General features: G+C 40.9%; 1 protein-coding gene across 3 annotated transcripts in view; it reads left to right on the top strand.

The window, feature by feature from the left end:
- Window positions 1–14,651, top strand: part of RECK (reversion inducing cysteine rich protein with kazal motifs) — a 79,824-nt gene that overhangs the window by 39,307 nt on the left and 25,866 nt on the right. For all 3 annotated transcript variants that reach the window (XM_062207951.1, XM_062207953.1, XM_062207954.1), the window contains 2 exons: window positions 1,027–1,294; window positions 3,387–3,566. In XM_062207951.1, coding sequence (XP_062063935.1) covers window positions 1,027–1,294; window positions 3,387–3,566 — 448 coding nt within the window. The remainder of the gene's footprint in view (window positions 1–1,026; window positions 1,295–3,386; window positions 3,567–14,651) is intronic.

Raw genomic sequence — 14,651 nt, 5'->3', positions numbered from 1 at the left:
GAGCTAGATTGAAGTGGAGCAGCCTGAACTCAAACCAGTGCCCATATGGGATGCCAGCACTGCAGGTGGCAGCTTTACTCGCTAAGCCACAGTGCTGGCCCCTGAAGACCTGTTTTTATAAACTCAAAGGCAGGGCCGTATGCATTGTTGACCACCATCTAAGGCCTTTGAAGGTCTATACTGTGGCTGTGTGGTGAAAAGCAGGGGGTGGGACATTTGCCACAAAGTGCCTTCATTTGTTTTAGAGGCAGATCTGTGTTCTCTGACATCTACACTGTACAATGCTGCTGCTGGCAGGAGCTAAAGAGATAGCAGCTAAAAATAAATAAATAAATAAATAAATAAATAAAGCTGAAAGAGCTGAACAGCCAGCTGATATCCGTGCCAATGTGGAGGATGCTAGAATCAAAGGCTACCAACAGATATACTTGCATGAATTTCTTCAAAAATCAGACACCCAAGAAAACCATTTTGTAGAAATCCTCCTGGTTGAAAGTGTTCTTTCTTTTTTGATTCTTTGTAGGAAATTAAAAGCATGAACTTATATCTTGTCAGTTTGTTACTTTATTATTTAAATTATAACTTAGATTAACTAACTTACACAAATACATCCCAACACAGCTAGCTGATATTTGTATTTCTCTCAGGTCAAGAACATAATCCTTTTAGCTATTTGTTACCAGTGGGATATAAGTCCACTGATCTATAATACCTTTTTCCAAGAATGTAAAATACTCTTGCCATGAGGACTTCTTCACTGTAGGGTAACCTTTTGCTTTTGTGAGAATGGTGCTGGAGAATCCATGATTAGGGACAGTAGGGAATTACGGTAACAGAGACCTTATCCACTTTAGCTCCTCATCTGTTTGCTACATTGCAGAGTAATGGAGAGAGAATCTTGTAGGCCCTCTATACTGCAGATATTGACAGAGTTGTTAATGGTTTCCACTGCACTGCCCTGTGCTCTTCTGAGCAGTGCATGATATTAAACCAGGTAATGCAGCCACTTATCTTCTGAAAACGTAGGTTTATATTGCTGTGACAGAGCTGAAGACCATGCTTGCCAAACTGCCTGCAAGAGAATTCTGATGTCTAAGAAAACAGAGATGGAGATTGTTGATGGCCTCATCGAAGGCTGCAAGACCCAGCCCTTGCCTCAAGATCCCCTGTGGCAGTGCTTCCTTGAAAGCTCTCAGTCTGTTCACCCTGGTGTCACGGTACACCCGCCTCCCTCTACAGGCCTAGATGGGGCCAAATTGCATTGCTGTTCTAAGGCAAACACTTCAACATGTAGGTCAGTATCTCATTTTCCTGTATTAAAATCAGTAGAAAAGAGCATTTTAATGCTTTTAAGCTTAGCAAGTGTGTTTTATATTCTTGCATTATGTAGGTTTAGCATTTAGAAGAGATAAAAATCTTTCATTCTTTCATCCAGTAAATATTGAACATTGTATGTATAAAACATTATTTTGTATGTTGAGTGTTAATAGCACTATGTTTTAAGGCATGAAAAATTATATTAACAGGGCAATACATAAAGATGATGCAGTGTGAATTCTGCCCTGATATATTCAAGTAAGCTTATGATTTAGAAGATGTTTTGATCCGACATCTAAAGGATATTCTCTTTATTGTGAAACTTTGAACTTAACCAAATTTTTTTGTATTGGTGGATATCCTTGGTTAACATTTACAGCCCAAGTTGGATAGTATTGTATTGGCATTCATTAGGGTAATACACTTAGGGATAAAAAATTAACAATACAAATATAGAGTGGAGAAAACACCATCTATGGACAAGAGTAAGTGGAGATAACTAAAGTCATGGTAGAACACAGATGAAATAGAAGTTTGCTATGCTAGAAATGTTTTTGGGTGAAAAGGAACCACATGTAGGATATCCTAAAGTGAGTATGAGGTACAACTGTGGTTTCTAAACTGGATGAACCATAAGTAAAACGTGTGCCTTGAATAACTCATCAAACTTTACCAAAGATGGAGAAAAAAATCTGAAAAATATTCTAAGTAAATTCACAGAAGGGCTTAAGGGAAAAGAAATTGGCCCTGTAATTAAGGCAATTGAATAGCTAGTAGAAGTTAATGAACGTATTTGTGGGAGGGATGCTGAGTAGTTCTTTAAACGGCCACAAGAGTTCTTGCCTTGATAGTCTCTGGAGACTGGAATGGCTGTGTAGTCCCAGAACTTCAGGAGGAAATGCTGTTTCCTCTCTTACCTTGATGCAAGGTTTTATGGTTTGCTAATGCCTTCATTTCCATTAGATTTGATCTTCATGAAATCTTATAAGATAATTGAATAATTTGTTTAATTCTTGTGTTGCATATAAAAAAACTAACTCTGAGATGTCAAATAATTTGTCCAATGGAAATACAAAAAGCTAGGGATAGGGAAAGCACTGGTTTTCAGATCAAGTTCTGTCTTGATCTTGGCTTCCTCATTCCCATGATGTAAGACTTCCACCGAGACAGGGACCTGGCCTGTTTATTCACTACTGCATAGCCAAAGCCGTAAGCAGGCCCTTGTACAAAATAGGTGCTCAGTGAATTTTGGCAAGGTAATGAGCAAACATAAAAGCAAAGATGCCCTCTTCATGGAGATGATTATGAGAGTCAAAGAAAATGTTGACAAGAGTTTTTACTTGTGACTTTGTATATTTCAACAATATGAAAATTTTATATAATAAGCATGTATTTTATAAATAAAATTAAGCTAATGAATACAATATGGTAAAGCACTTTGGAAATGGTACAGATAATGTCTTAGCTATACACACACTTAAGTTGGTTTGTAATCACTGGGTAATGAAAATAAGAATGTCATACATTAACTGCAGTAGTAAATAGATGTTTTGGAGTATTTAAGGAGATATAGTTGACTTTGAGATAATTGTTCACAAGGACACTAGTGAGCCCTAAGACTGACAGATTTCTTAAAAGAAACTTGAGAACCATGTCACAATTTTGTCTGCTGTGATTGGACATGAATATAGGGGAGTATATCTTGGTCAGGTAGAACTATATGCTTTTCTTTAAGGGAGACAGGGAGAGCAGAGGCCAGAAAGATGTAGAAGGAAATAATTGTGCTAAGAACTAATGATTTATAAATACTGTAGTTGAACATTAAATTTAGCACTGAACTTTCTAACAACTGTGCAAAAAGGGAAGAGATGAATGATAAAAGAAGGGCCTATTTTTCATGTAAAAAATTACTTTTTCTGTTCCTAAGTTCTAGGAGATAGTTGTCTTTTGTACTTTTTTTTTGGCATATATTTTCCAGAATATATAGATCACAGGGTTCAAGTTTTAGGCAAGTCAGATATTTATTCATTTGGCTCATTTCTGTTTATGCATTTATGTTTTTGTTTCAGGGAGCTGTGCACTAAACTTTATAGCATGAGCTGGGGCAATACACAGAGTTGGCAAGAGTTTGATCGCTTTTGTGAATATAATCCAGTGGAAGTGTCCATGTTGACGTGTTTAGCAGATGTTCGGGAACCTTGCCAGTTGGGCTGTAGAAACCTTACTTACTGTACTAATTTTAACAACAGGTAGGAATAAATCATTATACATCAAATGGAAATATTTTATTAATTATCTGGTTTTTAAATAAGTGAAAACACCACTTTCTCTCTGATTTTTTTCCTGCTTCGTTAAAAGAAAGCTGTAATTCTTTATTATTTCATTTTTATTTTTAAAATGTATATTCATTTATTTTTATCTATTTGCAAGGCAGAGCAATAGAGAGTGAGAGATCTTTCATCTGTTGGTTCACTCCCCAAATGTATTCAAAAGCCAGAGCTAGGCCAGGTCAAAGCCAGGAGCCTGGAATCATATCCTGATCTTTGACATAGGTGAAAATTGCCATGTGCTTGAACCATCACCTGCTGCCTTCCAAGTTGCATTAGCAAGAGACTGGATCAGAAGTGGAGGCAGGCCTCGATCCCAGGCACTCTGATAGGGGATGCAGTCATCCTAAGTGGTGGCTTAACCATTAGGCCACAATGCCCACCCCTATGATATCATCCTATTCCACCCAGTAAACTACCTTGGGGAAAGGAAGCACTATGACAATGTCTCTTCTAATCTAGAGATAACTTCAAGCTTCTGGAATTCAAAGAATCAGCTCCCTCTTCCTTCGACTGCACCACCAGTGGAAACAATCATGGTAGAATAAGTCTTTGTGAACTATTTGGCCATCCAGATGTCTGCCTGAGATCAGTTTACTTTCAAAGTCTTTCAGACTGGTTGAGGTGCCTGCTCAGTGAGTCCCCTGTTGCATTCAAAGCCGTTTCTTTACAGAAACATTCAAGTAAGTGTTTCTCTGAGGTGTCACATTTAGTAGGAAAAATGAAGGGCCAAAAACTGAACCTTGGAATATATCAATAGCTGAAGGCTGAAGAAACAGTGAAGAAAACAGAAAAGGGGCATCCAGAGCATGGATGAGAGAGCTCGCTGTCGGAGAAACGGAGAGAGAGAGAGAGTTTCTGGAAAGTGGGGCTGGTCTTGTGATCTGCAGCCCAGAGCTCAAGAAAGCAAAGGGGAAGAGAAGCATTCAGTTGGGCCAGAGGGAAGTCCTAGATGTTTTATTCAGATGATGTTGTTGACCTCAAGCTAATACAATCCTATCCTTTTAAAAGTATTCAGAGTATTTATTACTTTGAGTAGGAAAATTGAGATATCTTTATAGCTGCTGATAGAGTGTTAGCTGATAAGGACCTAGCTCAGAGATCAAGCAAATGTGAATTCTGTGAAATGTTTGAGGTAAGCCTTGAGCACATGGATCTGGTTTCTGGTGGAGGTGGACAAGCTTGTATAGAATAACACCCCTGAAAACACCAACTACAAACTCTGCACAAAATATAAAAGAACAGTTGTTATTCAAGGCATTGAAGAGCAAGCAAAAGCAGAAGCGCTATATTGCTCGAAAGACAGAAACTACACTGAGTAAGAGCCGCATTTATTCACTTTTCTGTCATGGACAGGCTCACAGACAAGTCTTTTCATGGGGAAAAGAACTGAAGCAGAAAGCAGCAGTCTTGGGCTCAGGAATTAGAGATCAGAGTTCAGGGCTGCTAGAGAGCCTGGACATTGGAGGGGAGCATTCCACAAAGGAAGGAAACACAAAAGGAAATGTCCCAAAATCCATAGGCAAACTCACCTTTAATCCTTACCTAACTCCTTTTTTTTTTTTTTTAAAGGCAGAGTGGACAGTGAGAGAGAGAGACAGAGAGAAAGGTCTTCCTTTTTGCCGTTGGTTCACCCTCCAATGGCCACTGCAGCCGGCGCACCATGCTGATCCGAAAGCAGGAGCCAGGTGCTTCTCCTGGTCTCCCATGGAGTGCAGGGCCCAAGCACTTGGGCCATCCTCCACTGCACTCCCGGGCCATAGCAGAGAGCTGGACTGGAAGAGGGGCAACCAGGACAGAATCCGTGCCCCGACCAGGACTAGAACCCGGTATGCTGGCACCGCAAGGAGGAGGATTAGCCTATTGAGCCGCAGCGCTGGCCCTTACCTAACTCCTAAATTGCACTTGTACCAGATAAGACTACAAGCATCCCAGGGGGAAGTAATAGCTGGAAAGCTAAAGTAAGACGAACATAGATTGTAGCAGTTACCTTTCACTGGGCAGTTTGAAATTCAAATCATGCCATGTTAGGTGGGCTAGTAAACATGTTGAGCTTCTCAGTGAAACTCCACAGGGGCCATGCCTTGGGAGTAGGGATCACACCTGAGGACTAAGGGTAAGACTGAAACCAGGTAGGGTTAAAGATGGATATACTTGAAGACTTGGAGAGTTTAAGGTGAGAAATGGAACTCTTTAAAAAAAGATGGAGGCCAGCGCCGTGGCTCACTAGGCTAATCCTCCACCTGCGGCGCCAGTACCCCAGGTTCTAATTCCGGATGAGGCGCCAGGTTCTAGTCCCAATTGCTCCTCTTCCAGTCCAGCTCTCTGCTGTGGCCCGGGGAAGGCAGTGGAGGATGGCCCAAGTACTTGGGTCCCTGCACCCGCATGGGAGACAAGGAGGAAGCACCTGGCTCCTGGCTTCAGATCGGCGCAGCGCGCCAGCCTTAGTGGCCATCTGGGGGGGGTGAACCAAAGGGAGGAAGACCTTTCTCTCTGTCTCTCTCTCTCTCTCCCTATCTAACTCTGCCTGTCAAAAAAAAAAAAAAGAGAGAGAGAGAGAGAGAAAGAAAAGAAAAAAAAAAAAATGGAAATGTGGGGCCAGTGCCATGGCTCACTTGGTTAATTCTCTGCCTGCAGTGCTGGCATCCCATATGGCCACTGGGTTCTAGTCCTGGTTGCTCCTCTTCCAGTGCAGCTCTCTGCTGTGGCCCGGGGAAGGCAGTGGAGGATGGCCCAAGTGCTTGGGCCCCTGCACCCACATGGGAGACCAGGAGGAAGCACCTGGCTCCTGGCTTCGAATCGACGTAGCTCCGGCCATAGCAGCCATTTGGGGGGTGAACCAACGGAAGAAAGACCATTCTCTCTGTCTCTCTCACTGTCTAACTCTATCTGTCAAATAAATTTAAAAATATATATTATATATATATATATATATATATATATATATATATATATATATAAGCCTGGGACACAGAATCTCTTAAAAAAAAAAAAGAAAATGTAAGAACTGAAAGTATCTGAAATAAAAACTTTATTGAGGACCAGCACTGTGGCATAGTGGGTAACACTGCTACCTGCAGTGCCAGCATCCCATATGAGCTCCAATTCGAGTCCTGGCTGCTCCACTTCCTGTCCAGCTCTCTGCTATGGCCTGAAAAAGCAGTGGTAGATGGCCCAAGTGTTTGGGGCCCTGCACTCATGTGGGAGACCTGGAGGAAGCTCCTAGCTCCTGGCTTCGGATCAGCCCAGCTCTGGCCATTGCAGCCATTTGGGGAGTGAACCAGCAGCTGGAAGACCTCTCTCTCTCTCTCTGTAACTCTGCCTCTCAAATAAATAAATAAATTTTTTTTTAAAAATTGACTAAAGTTTTCCAAACTTATTGAAATACATTACCCGACTTCTTGGGTATGCTTAGTAAACCCCTGTCAGATAAATGCAAAGAAAACCCACACCTAGCACACTATAATCAGACTGCTAAAAACCAAAGATAAAAAGGAATATTAAAATTAGCCAAAGTGAGGCGGGCATTTGTTGCAGCAGGTAGATGCCAGTTGGGATGCCCATATCCCATATTGGTGCCTAGGTATGGGTCCCATATCTGTTCCTGATTCCAGCTTCCTGCGGATGCATTCTCTGGGAGGCAGCGAATGATGGATTGAGTACTTGGATCCCTACTGCCCGCAAGGGAGACCTGGTTTGAGATCTGAGCTCCTCCAAAGCTGTTGTGGGTATATGGGAAGTGAATTAGTGGATGGAAGATCTCTGTTTCTCTGCCTTTCAAATAAAGTCAAAGTACATAAATTAAAAATGTTCTTAAAAAAATCAGAGAGGTAGAAAAGACAATGTTACACCTATTAGAATAACAGTAAAAATGACAACTGTCTTCTAGAAACAATGGAGGATCAATGACTATAAAATGGAATCCCTATAAAATGGAGTCAGAAAAAAATACCTATCAAACAAGAATCTTAAATTCAGTAAAAATATTCTTCAAAACCTATGTGAAATAAAGGTGTTTCTAGATCTTAAAAATATCTGGTTCTCGGCCGGCGCCATGGCTCCCTTGGCTAATCCTCCGCCTGTGGTGCCAGCACCCCGGGTTCTAATCCCGGTTGGGGTGCCGGATACTAGTCCCAGTTGCTCCTCTTCCAGTCCAGCTCTCTGCTGTGGCCCAGGAAGGCAGTGGAGGATGGCCCAAGTGCTTGGGCCCCTGCACCCACGTGGGAGACTAGGAGGAAGCACCCGGCTCCTGGCTTTGGATCGGCGCAGCGCCAGCCGTAGCAGCCATTAGGGGAGTGAACCAACGGAAGGAAAACCTTTCTGTCTCTCTCTCGCTGTCTAAAACTCTACCTGTCAAATTAAAAAAAAAAAATGGTTTTCAAAAAAGGAAAAGCTCAGATTGTTTCTTGTATAAGCTCTCACTACAAGGTATTCTTCAGTCTTAAGGAAAATAACAGATTAAAAACTCAGATCCATAGGAAAGGATAAACACCACTAAAAATTGTAAATATAAATAAACATGGAAAAAAGTTCCTTTATTTTTCAAAAGTAACAAAATCAAAAATAATAGCCATGTATTGGGATGTACTTCTAACAAGTAGAAGTAAGATATATCGCAACAGTAGCAAGAAGGATTACAATTATTTTAAAGATTTATTTATTTTGATTTTATTTATTTATTTGAAAGTCAGAGTTACACAGAGAGAAGAGGCAGAGAGAGAGAGAGGTCCTCTATCCGATGATTCACTACCCAGTTGGCTGCAACGGCTGTAGCTGTGCCAATCCGAAGCCAGGAGCCTCCTTGGGGTCTCCCACATGGGTGCAGGGGCTCAAGGACTTGGGCCATCTTCTACTGCTTTCCCAGGCCACAGGAGAGAGCTGGATTGGAAGTACTGCAGCCTGGTCTTGAACCAGCGCCCATGTGGGATGCTGGCGCTTCAGGCCAGGGGGTTAACCCACCGTGCGACTGTGCCAGCCACTAGGAAAATGTAAATTGCTTACATTATTTGTGAAATGGTGAAATATTAATTCAAGGAGAACTGCAATAAGTTTGGATACATATGCACAGAACAACCAATACTTTAAAACATAATACAAAGAGCTAAGAAGCTAATAGAATATATGGAATAGAACACTGAAATAATATTTGATCCATCAAAATAAATCAGAAAAGAGGAGACAAATTGGAACCAGTGTTGTGGTGCAGCAAGTTAAGCCACAGCCTGTGATGCTGGCATCCCATATGAGCGCCAGTTCAAGTCCTGGTTGCTCCACTTCTGCTGATCCTCCTTGGAAAAGTGGTGGAGGATGGCCCAAGTGCTTGGGCCCCTGCACCATGGTGGGAAGAAGCTCCTGGCTCCTGGCTCCTGGCTCCTGGCTTCGGATCAGCTCAGCTCCTGCTGTTAACGGCCATTTGGGGAGTGAACCATCTGGTGGAAGATCTCTCTCTTTCTCTCTCTCTGCCTTTCTGTAATTCTGCCTTTCAAATAAATAAATAAGTCTTTAAAAATAAATAAACTAAAAACATCAATTGAAAGGCAGAGATTGTCAGAAAAAAAAAGTATTACAGTAGTTCCAAAAATTCATGGGAAATGAAATTAGTTTATTTCAATGCAAAAAAAAATTTGAAATCCACACATAGTTTTTCATAATCTATGTTTTCTGTGAACTTTTTGAAGGCCTCTCATATTACTAAGGAATATCATCTCATAATGATAAAGGGCTAATTTATCATGAAGATATAATAAACCTCTATATACATGTACCTAATGTCAAAGTCTCAAAATACATAAAAACAAAAATGAGCATAACTAAAGAAAGAGGCAAAATACCTACTCATATTTGAAGATTTTTAACACGCCTGTCTCAGTAGTAGAAAAATAGAAAGAATATAGTGGGCTGGCGCCGTGGCTGAATAGGCTAATCCTCCACCTTGTGGCGCCAGCACACCGGGTTCTAGTCCCAGTCGGGGCACCAGATTCTGTCCCAGTTGCCCCTCTCCCAGGCCAGCTCTCTGCTATGGCCCGGGAGTGCAGTGGAGGATGGCCCAAGTGCTTGGGCCCTGCACCCCATGGAAGACCAGGAGAAGCACCTGGCTCCTGGCTTCGGATCAGCGCAGTGCACTGGCCGCAGCACATCGGCCGCGGCGGCCATTGGAGGGTGAACCAATGGCAAAAGGAAGACCTTTCTCTCTCTCTCACTGTTCACTCTGCCTGTAAAAAAAATAAAATAAAATAAAAATTAAAAGAATATAGTAAGAGCATAAAGATTTTAACAGCATATATTCAGTCAAATAACAAGTCTCAGCAACTCAAAATATTGAAATCCTAAAAAGTATATTCTATCAACACAACTGAATTGTTAGAATTCGGTAAAATTTTAATAAGTAGAAATGCTCCCAAATATTTGGTAAATACAATGCTCCTAAATAATATATAAGTCAAAGAAGAAATCACAAAGGAAATTAGAACATACTTCCAACTGCATATTAATGAAAACACAATTTGCATTTATCAAAAATTAGAGGGGGAGTGGGTGTTGTGGCCCAGCAGGTTAAGCCACTGCTTAGGACACTATGTCATATATAAGCCTGGTTCAACTACCAGCTACTCCACTTCCAGTCCAGCTTCCTTCTAATTCACCTGAGAGGCAGCAATGATGGCTCAAGACTTGAGTCCCTGCCACCCATGCAGGATATCCAGATGGAGTTCCTGGCTCCTGACTTCAGTCTGGTCCAAATCCAGCAGTTGTGGGCCTTTGGGAAGTAAACCAGCAGATAGGAGATCTTTCTCTCTCTCTCTGCCACTCTGCCTTTCAAATAGATAAATAAATATTTTTAAAAATAGTAGGTAGCTAATTATTCCTTAGATGGATAATTTTAGTTTTAAATATGTATATTTGTAAAGAGGAAGGATTTTAAATCACTATTCTAATAAACCCATACCTTAAGAAATTAGAAAAAGCAAATTAAATGTGGAGTAAGAAGTAAATAATGAAGAATAGAAATCAATTAAATATGAAGGAAGCATTAGAGAAAATTCACAAGGGCAAGAGTTCATTATTTGTAAAGATTGTAAGAAATGATAAATTCCTGTCAAGACTGTTTAGAAGACAGATCAATATATACAAAAATAGGGGCCGGTGCTGTGGCACAGCAGGTTAAAGCCCTGACCTGCAGTGCCAGCATCCCATATGGGCGCTGATTTGAGTCCCGGCTGCTCCACTTCCAATCCAGCTCCCTGCTAATGCTCCTAGGAAAGCAGCAGAGGATGGCCCAAGTCCTTGGGCCCCTGCATCCACATGGGAGAACCAGAAGAAGCTCCTGGCTTCAAATTGGCTCAGCTCCAGACATTGCAGCCATTTGAGGGAGTGAACCAGCAGATGGAAGACCTCTCTTTTTTTTCTCTGTCTCTACCTCTGTCTGTAACTTTCAAATAAATAAAATAAATCTTTAAAAAATATGTGTATATACAAAAGTACATACATATTACCAATAATATCAGGATCAACGAGGATACCACTATATAATGTAATGACATTAAATGGATGATAAAGAATACTAAGAATAACTTTATACCAATAAATCCTATAACTTAGATGAAATGGATGCATTTCTTAAAAAACAATATAAACACAGAAACAAATAGAAAGTAGGATTAGTCCTATATCTATTAAAGAAATTGAATTTATAATTGTAAATGTCGCAGAGGAAAAAAACCTCAGGCCCAGATGACTTTATTGGTAAAGCTTACCAAACACATAAGGAAATAATTAAACAAATATTACACAAAATCTTTCAGGAAACAGAGGAAAGAGACTGTATCTCAACTTCACTTATGAAGCCAGAACTACCTTGATATCAAAACCTGACCTGGAAAAAAGGTAACTATCAGAGATTCCAAAATCTTCAGTAAAAAATTAGCATATTCAATTCAGTAATATGTAAAAAGAATAATATGTTATAACTAATTAATGCAAAGTTGGTTCCCTATTCAAAAGTCAATCAGTGCAATTCACCAGATGAGCAGAATAAAGGAGAAAACTTATAAACATCTCTTATAAAATTCATATAAAATGCATTTGATAATTCATAACTTTTGAGTTCTCAGCAAACAAGAATAGAAGGAAAAGTCCACATTCTAATAAAGAGCATCTATGAATACGTCTGTCATCCCTGCAAGCTGTCCCAAGATGAACAGGGCAAAATGACCATTTTTACCATTTCCGGTTAACATTGGAATAGAGTTTCTATGTGTGTGATAAGGCAGTAAAACTAAAGAAAAGGCAAAAAGGTATAAAAATTGGAAAGAAAAGAACTATAAATGTTGCCGGCGCCACGGCTCAATAGGTTAATCCTCCGCCTAGCGGCGCCGGCACACTGGGTTCTAGTTCCGGTTGGGGCGCCGGATTCTGTCCCGGTTGCCCCTCTTCCAGGCCAGCTCTCTGCTATGGCCCGGGAGTGCAGTGGAGGATGGCCCAAGTGCTTGGGCCCTGCACCCGCATGGGAGACCAGGAGAAGTACCTGGCTCCTGCCTTCAGATCAGTGCGGCAGCGCGCCAGCCGTGGCAGCCATTGGAGGGTGAACCAACGGCAAAGGAAGACCTTTCTCTCTCTCTCCCTATCCACTCTACCTGTCAAAAAAAAAAAAAAAAAACTATAAATGAATTTAACAGTCATAGGATACAAAGTTAATATACAAAAGCCAATTATATTTCTGTATATTAACAAGACAATTGAAACATAAAATTTTAAAACAATGCTGATTTACAAAACTTACATCAAAAACAATGAAATACTTAGAGATAAATGTGACAGATAATATTTGAGAACTGTACAGCAAAAACCAGAAAACTGGCAAGAAGTTAGACTACAAACAAATGAAAAGATAGCAGATTTGTAGCTTGAAAGACCCTATTGCTGGGGCTGGCACTGTGGCATAGCAGGTCAAGCCTCCACTTGTAGCACCAGTTTGAGTCCCAGCTGCTCCACTTCCTATCCAGCTCTCTGCTCTACTGGGAAAGTAGTGGAAGATGGCACAAATGCTTGTGCCTCTGCACCCATGTGGGAGACCTGGATGAAGCTTTTGGCTCCTGGCTTTGGATTGGCCCAGCTCTGGCCTTTTCCATCATTTGGGGAGTGAATCAATGGATGGAAGACCTCTCTCTCTCTCTCTCTCTCTCTCTCTCTCTCTCTCCCTCTCCCTCTCTTACTCTCTCCCTCTCTACCTTTCAAATAAATAAATAATCTTTTTTTTTAAAAAAAAGACCCTATTGTTAAGATATTCATTCTCCCAAAATCATTTTCTAGATTTAGTACAAGTTAAAATATAAATTGCAAAGCTAATTCTAAAATTCACATGAAAATACAAAAGATTTAAAATAGCTAAAACAATATTGTAAAAGTAGAACACATTTTTAGTACATATTTCAAGACTTATTATAAAGCAACAAAACAATATAATCTTTTTTTAAAGATATATTTATTTGAAAGAGTTACAGAAAGAGGTAGACAGAGAGGTCTTCCATCCACTGGTTCACTCCCCAGATGGCCACAAAGGCTGGAGCTGCACCAATCCAAAGGCAGGAGCCAAGAGCTTCTTCCCCATCTCCCACGTGGGTGCAGAGGCTCAAGGACTTGGGCCATTTTCTTTCCCAGGCCACAGCAAAGAGCTGGATCAGAAGAGGAGCAGCCAGGACTAGAACCAGCGCCCATGTGGGATGCCAGCACTTCAGGCCAGAGCTTTAACCTGCTGTGCCATAGCACCGGCCCTAACAATATAATCTTGGAATAAATTTGGACAAGTATGCTCTACAGTACAAAGTAGAGAGGCAAGCATAGATCCCCCACTTAAAAGAAAATGATTTTCAACAAAAGCAGCAAGGCAATTCCTTGCAAAAGGAAGTGTCTTCTCTTACAACTAAAGTTGGAGTGGTTGAATATCTGGGGAAAAAAGTAAGAACCTCAACTTCTGTCTCCCGCCATACACAAAATTTACATCAAGGTGGATCATAGGACTAAACATAGAAGCTAAAAGTAAAATTTCTAGAAGAAAATATAGAATATCTTCACAACTTTGGTGTATGTGAAGATTTTGTAGCTAGGCCAAAAATTTGTTGTTATAAAAGGAAAATATTAATGAATTAGACTTCAAAAGTACAAGATTTTTTTTATCAAAAAATATCATTTAGGGGCCGGTGCTGTGGCTCACTTGGTTAATCCTCTGCCTGCAGCACTGGCATCCCATATGGGCACCGGTTCTAGTCCCGGCTGCTCCTCTTTCAGTCCAACTCTCTGCTGTGACCTGGGAGGGCAGTGGAGGATGACCCAAGTGCTTGGGCCTCTGCACCTGGGAGGGAGACCAGGAGGAAGCACCTGGATCCTGGGTTTGGATCAGCACAGTGCCAGCCGTAGCAGCCATTTGGGGAGTGAACCAACGAAAGGAAGACCTTTCTGTCTTTCTCTCTCTCACTGTCTATAACTCTACCTGTCAAATACATTAAAAAAAAAAATCATTTAAAATCTGAAAGGGCAAGCCAAGACTGAGAGAAAGTACTTAGTGAGCCATACAAACATATATATTCTACACAAACACTAGACAAAAAACTTGTGTCCAGAACATGTAAATAACTCCTATACCTCGTAATAAAAAGTCACACAACCCAATAAAAAAGTGAGTAAAAAACTTTGAAAGACCCTTCACCAAAGAAGGCTTCAAAGTGGCCATTTAACTAATAGATATATATAATTTTTAAAGATTTTATTTATTTGAAAGAGTTACAAAGAGAAGTAGAGAGAAAGAAAAAGGTCTTCCATCCATTCATTCACTCCCCCAGAGACTGCAATGGCTGGAGCTGCACCCATCCGAAGCCAGGAGCTTCTTCTAGGTCTCCTACTGGGGTGCAGGGGCCCAAGGACTTGGGCCATCTTCTACTGCTTTCCCAGGCCATAGCAGAGAGTTGAATCGGAAGTGGAGCAGCCAGGACTCAAACTGCCATCCATATGGTTAAA

The sequence above is a fragment of the Lepus europaeus genome, chromosome 12 (assembly GCF_033115175.1).
Source record: "Lepus europaeus isolate LE1 chromosome 12, mLepTim1.pri, whole genome shotgun sequence".
NCBI classification, from domain to species: domain Eukaryota; kingdom Metazoa; phylum Chordata; class Mammalia; order Lagomorpha; family Leporidae; genus Lepus; species Lepus europaeus.
The sequence above is the reverse complement of the archived record's forward strand: the minus strand, read 5'-3'. Positions and strand labels throughout refer to the sequence as shown.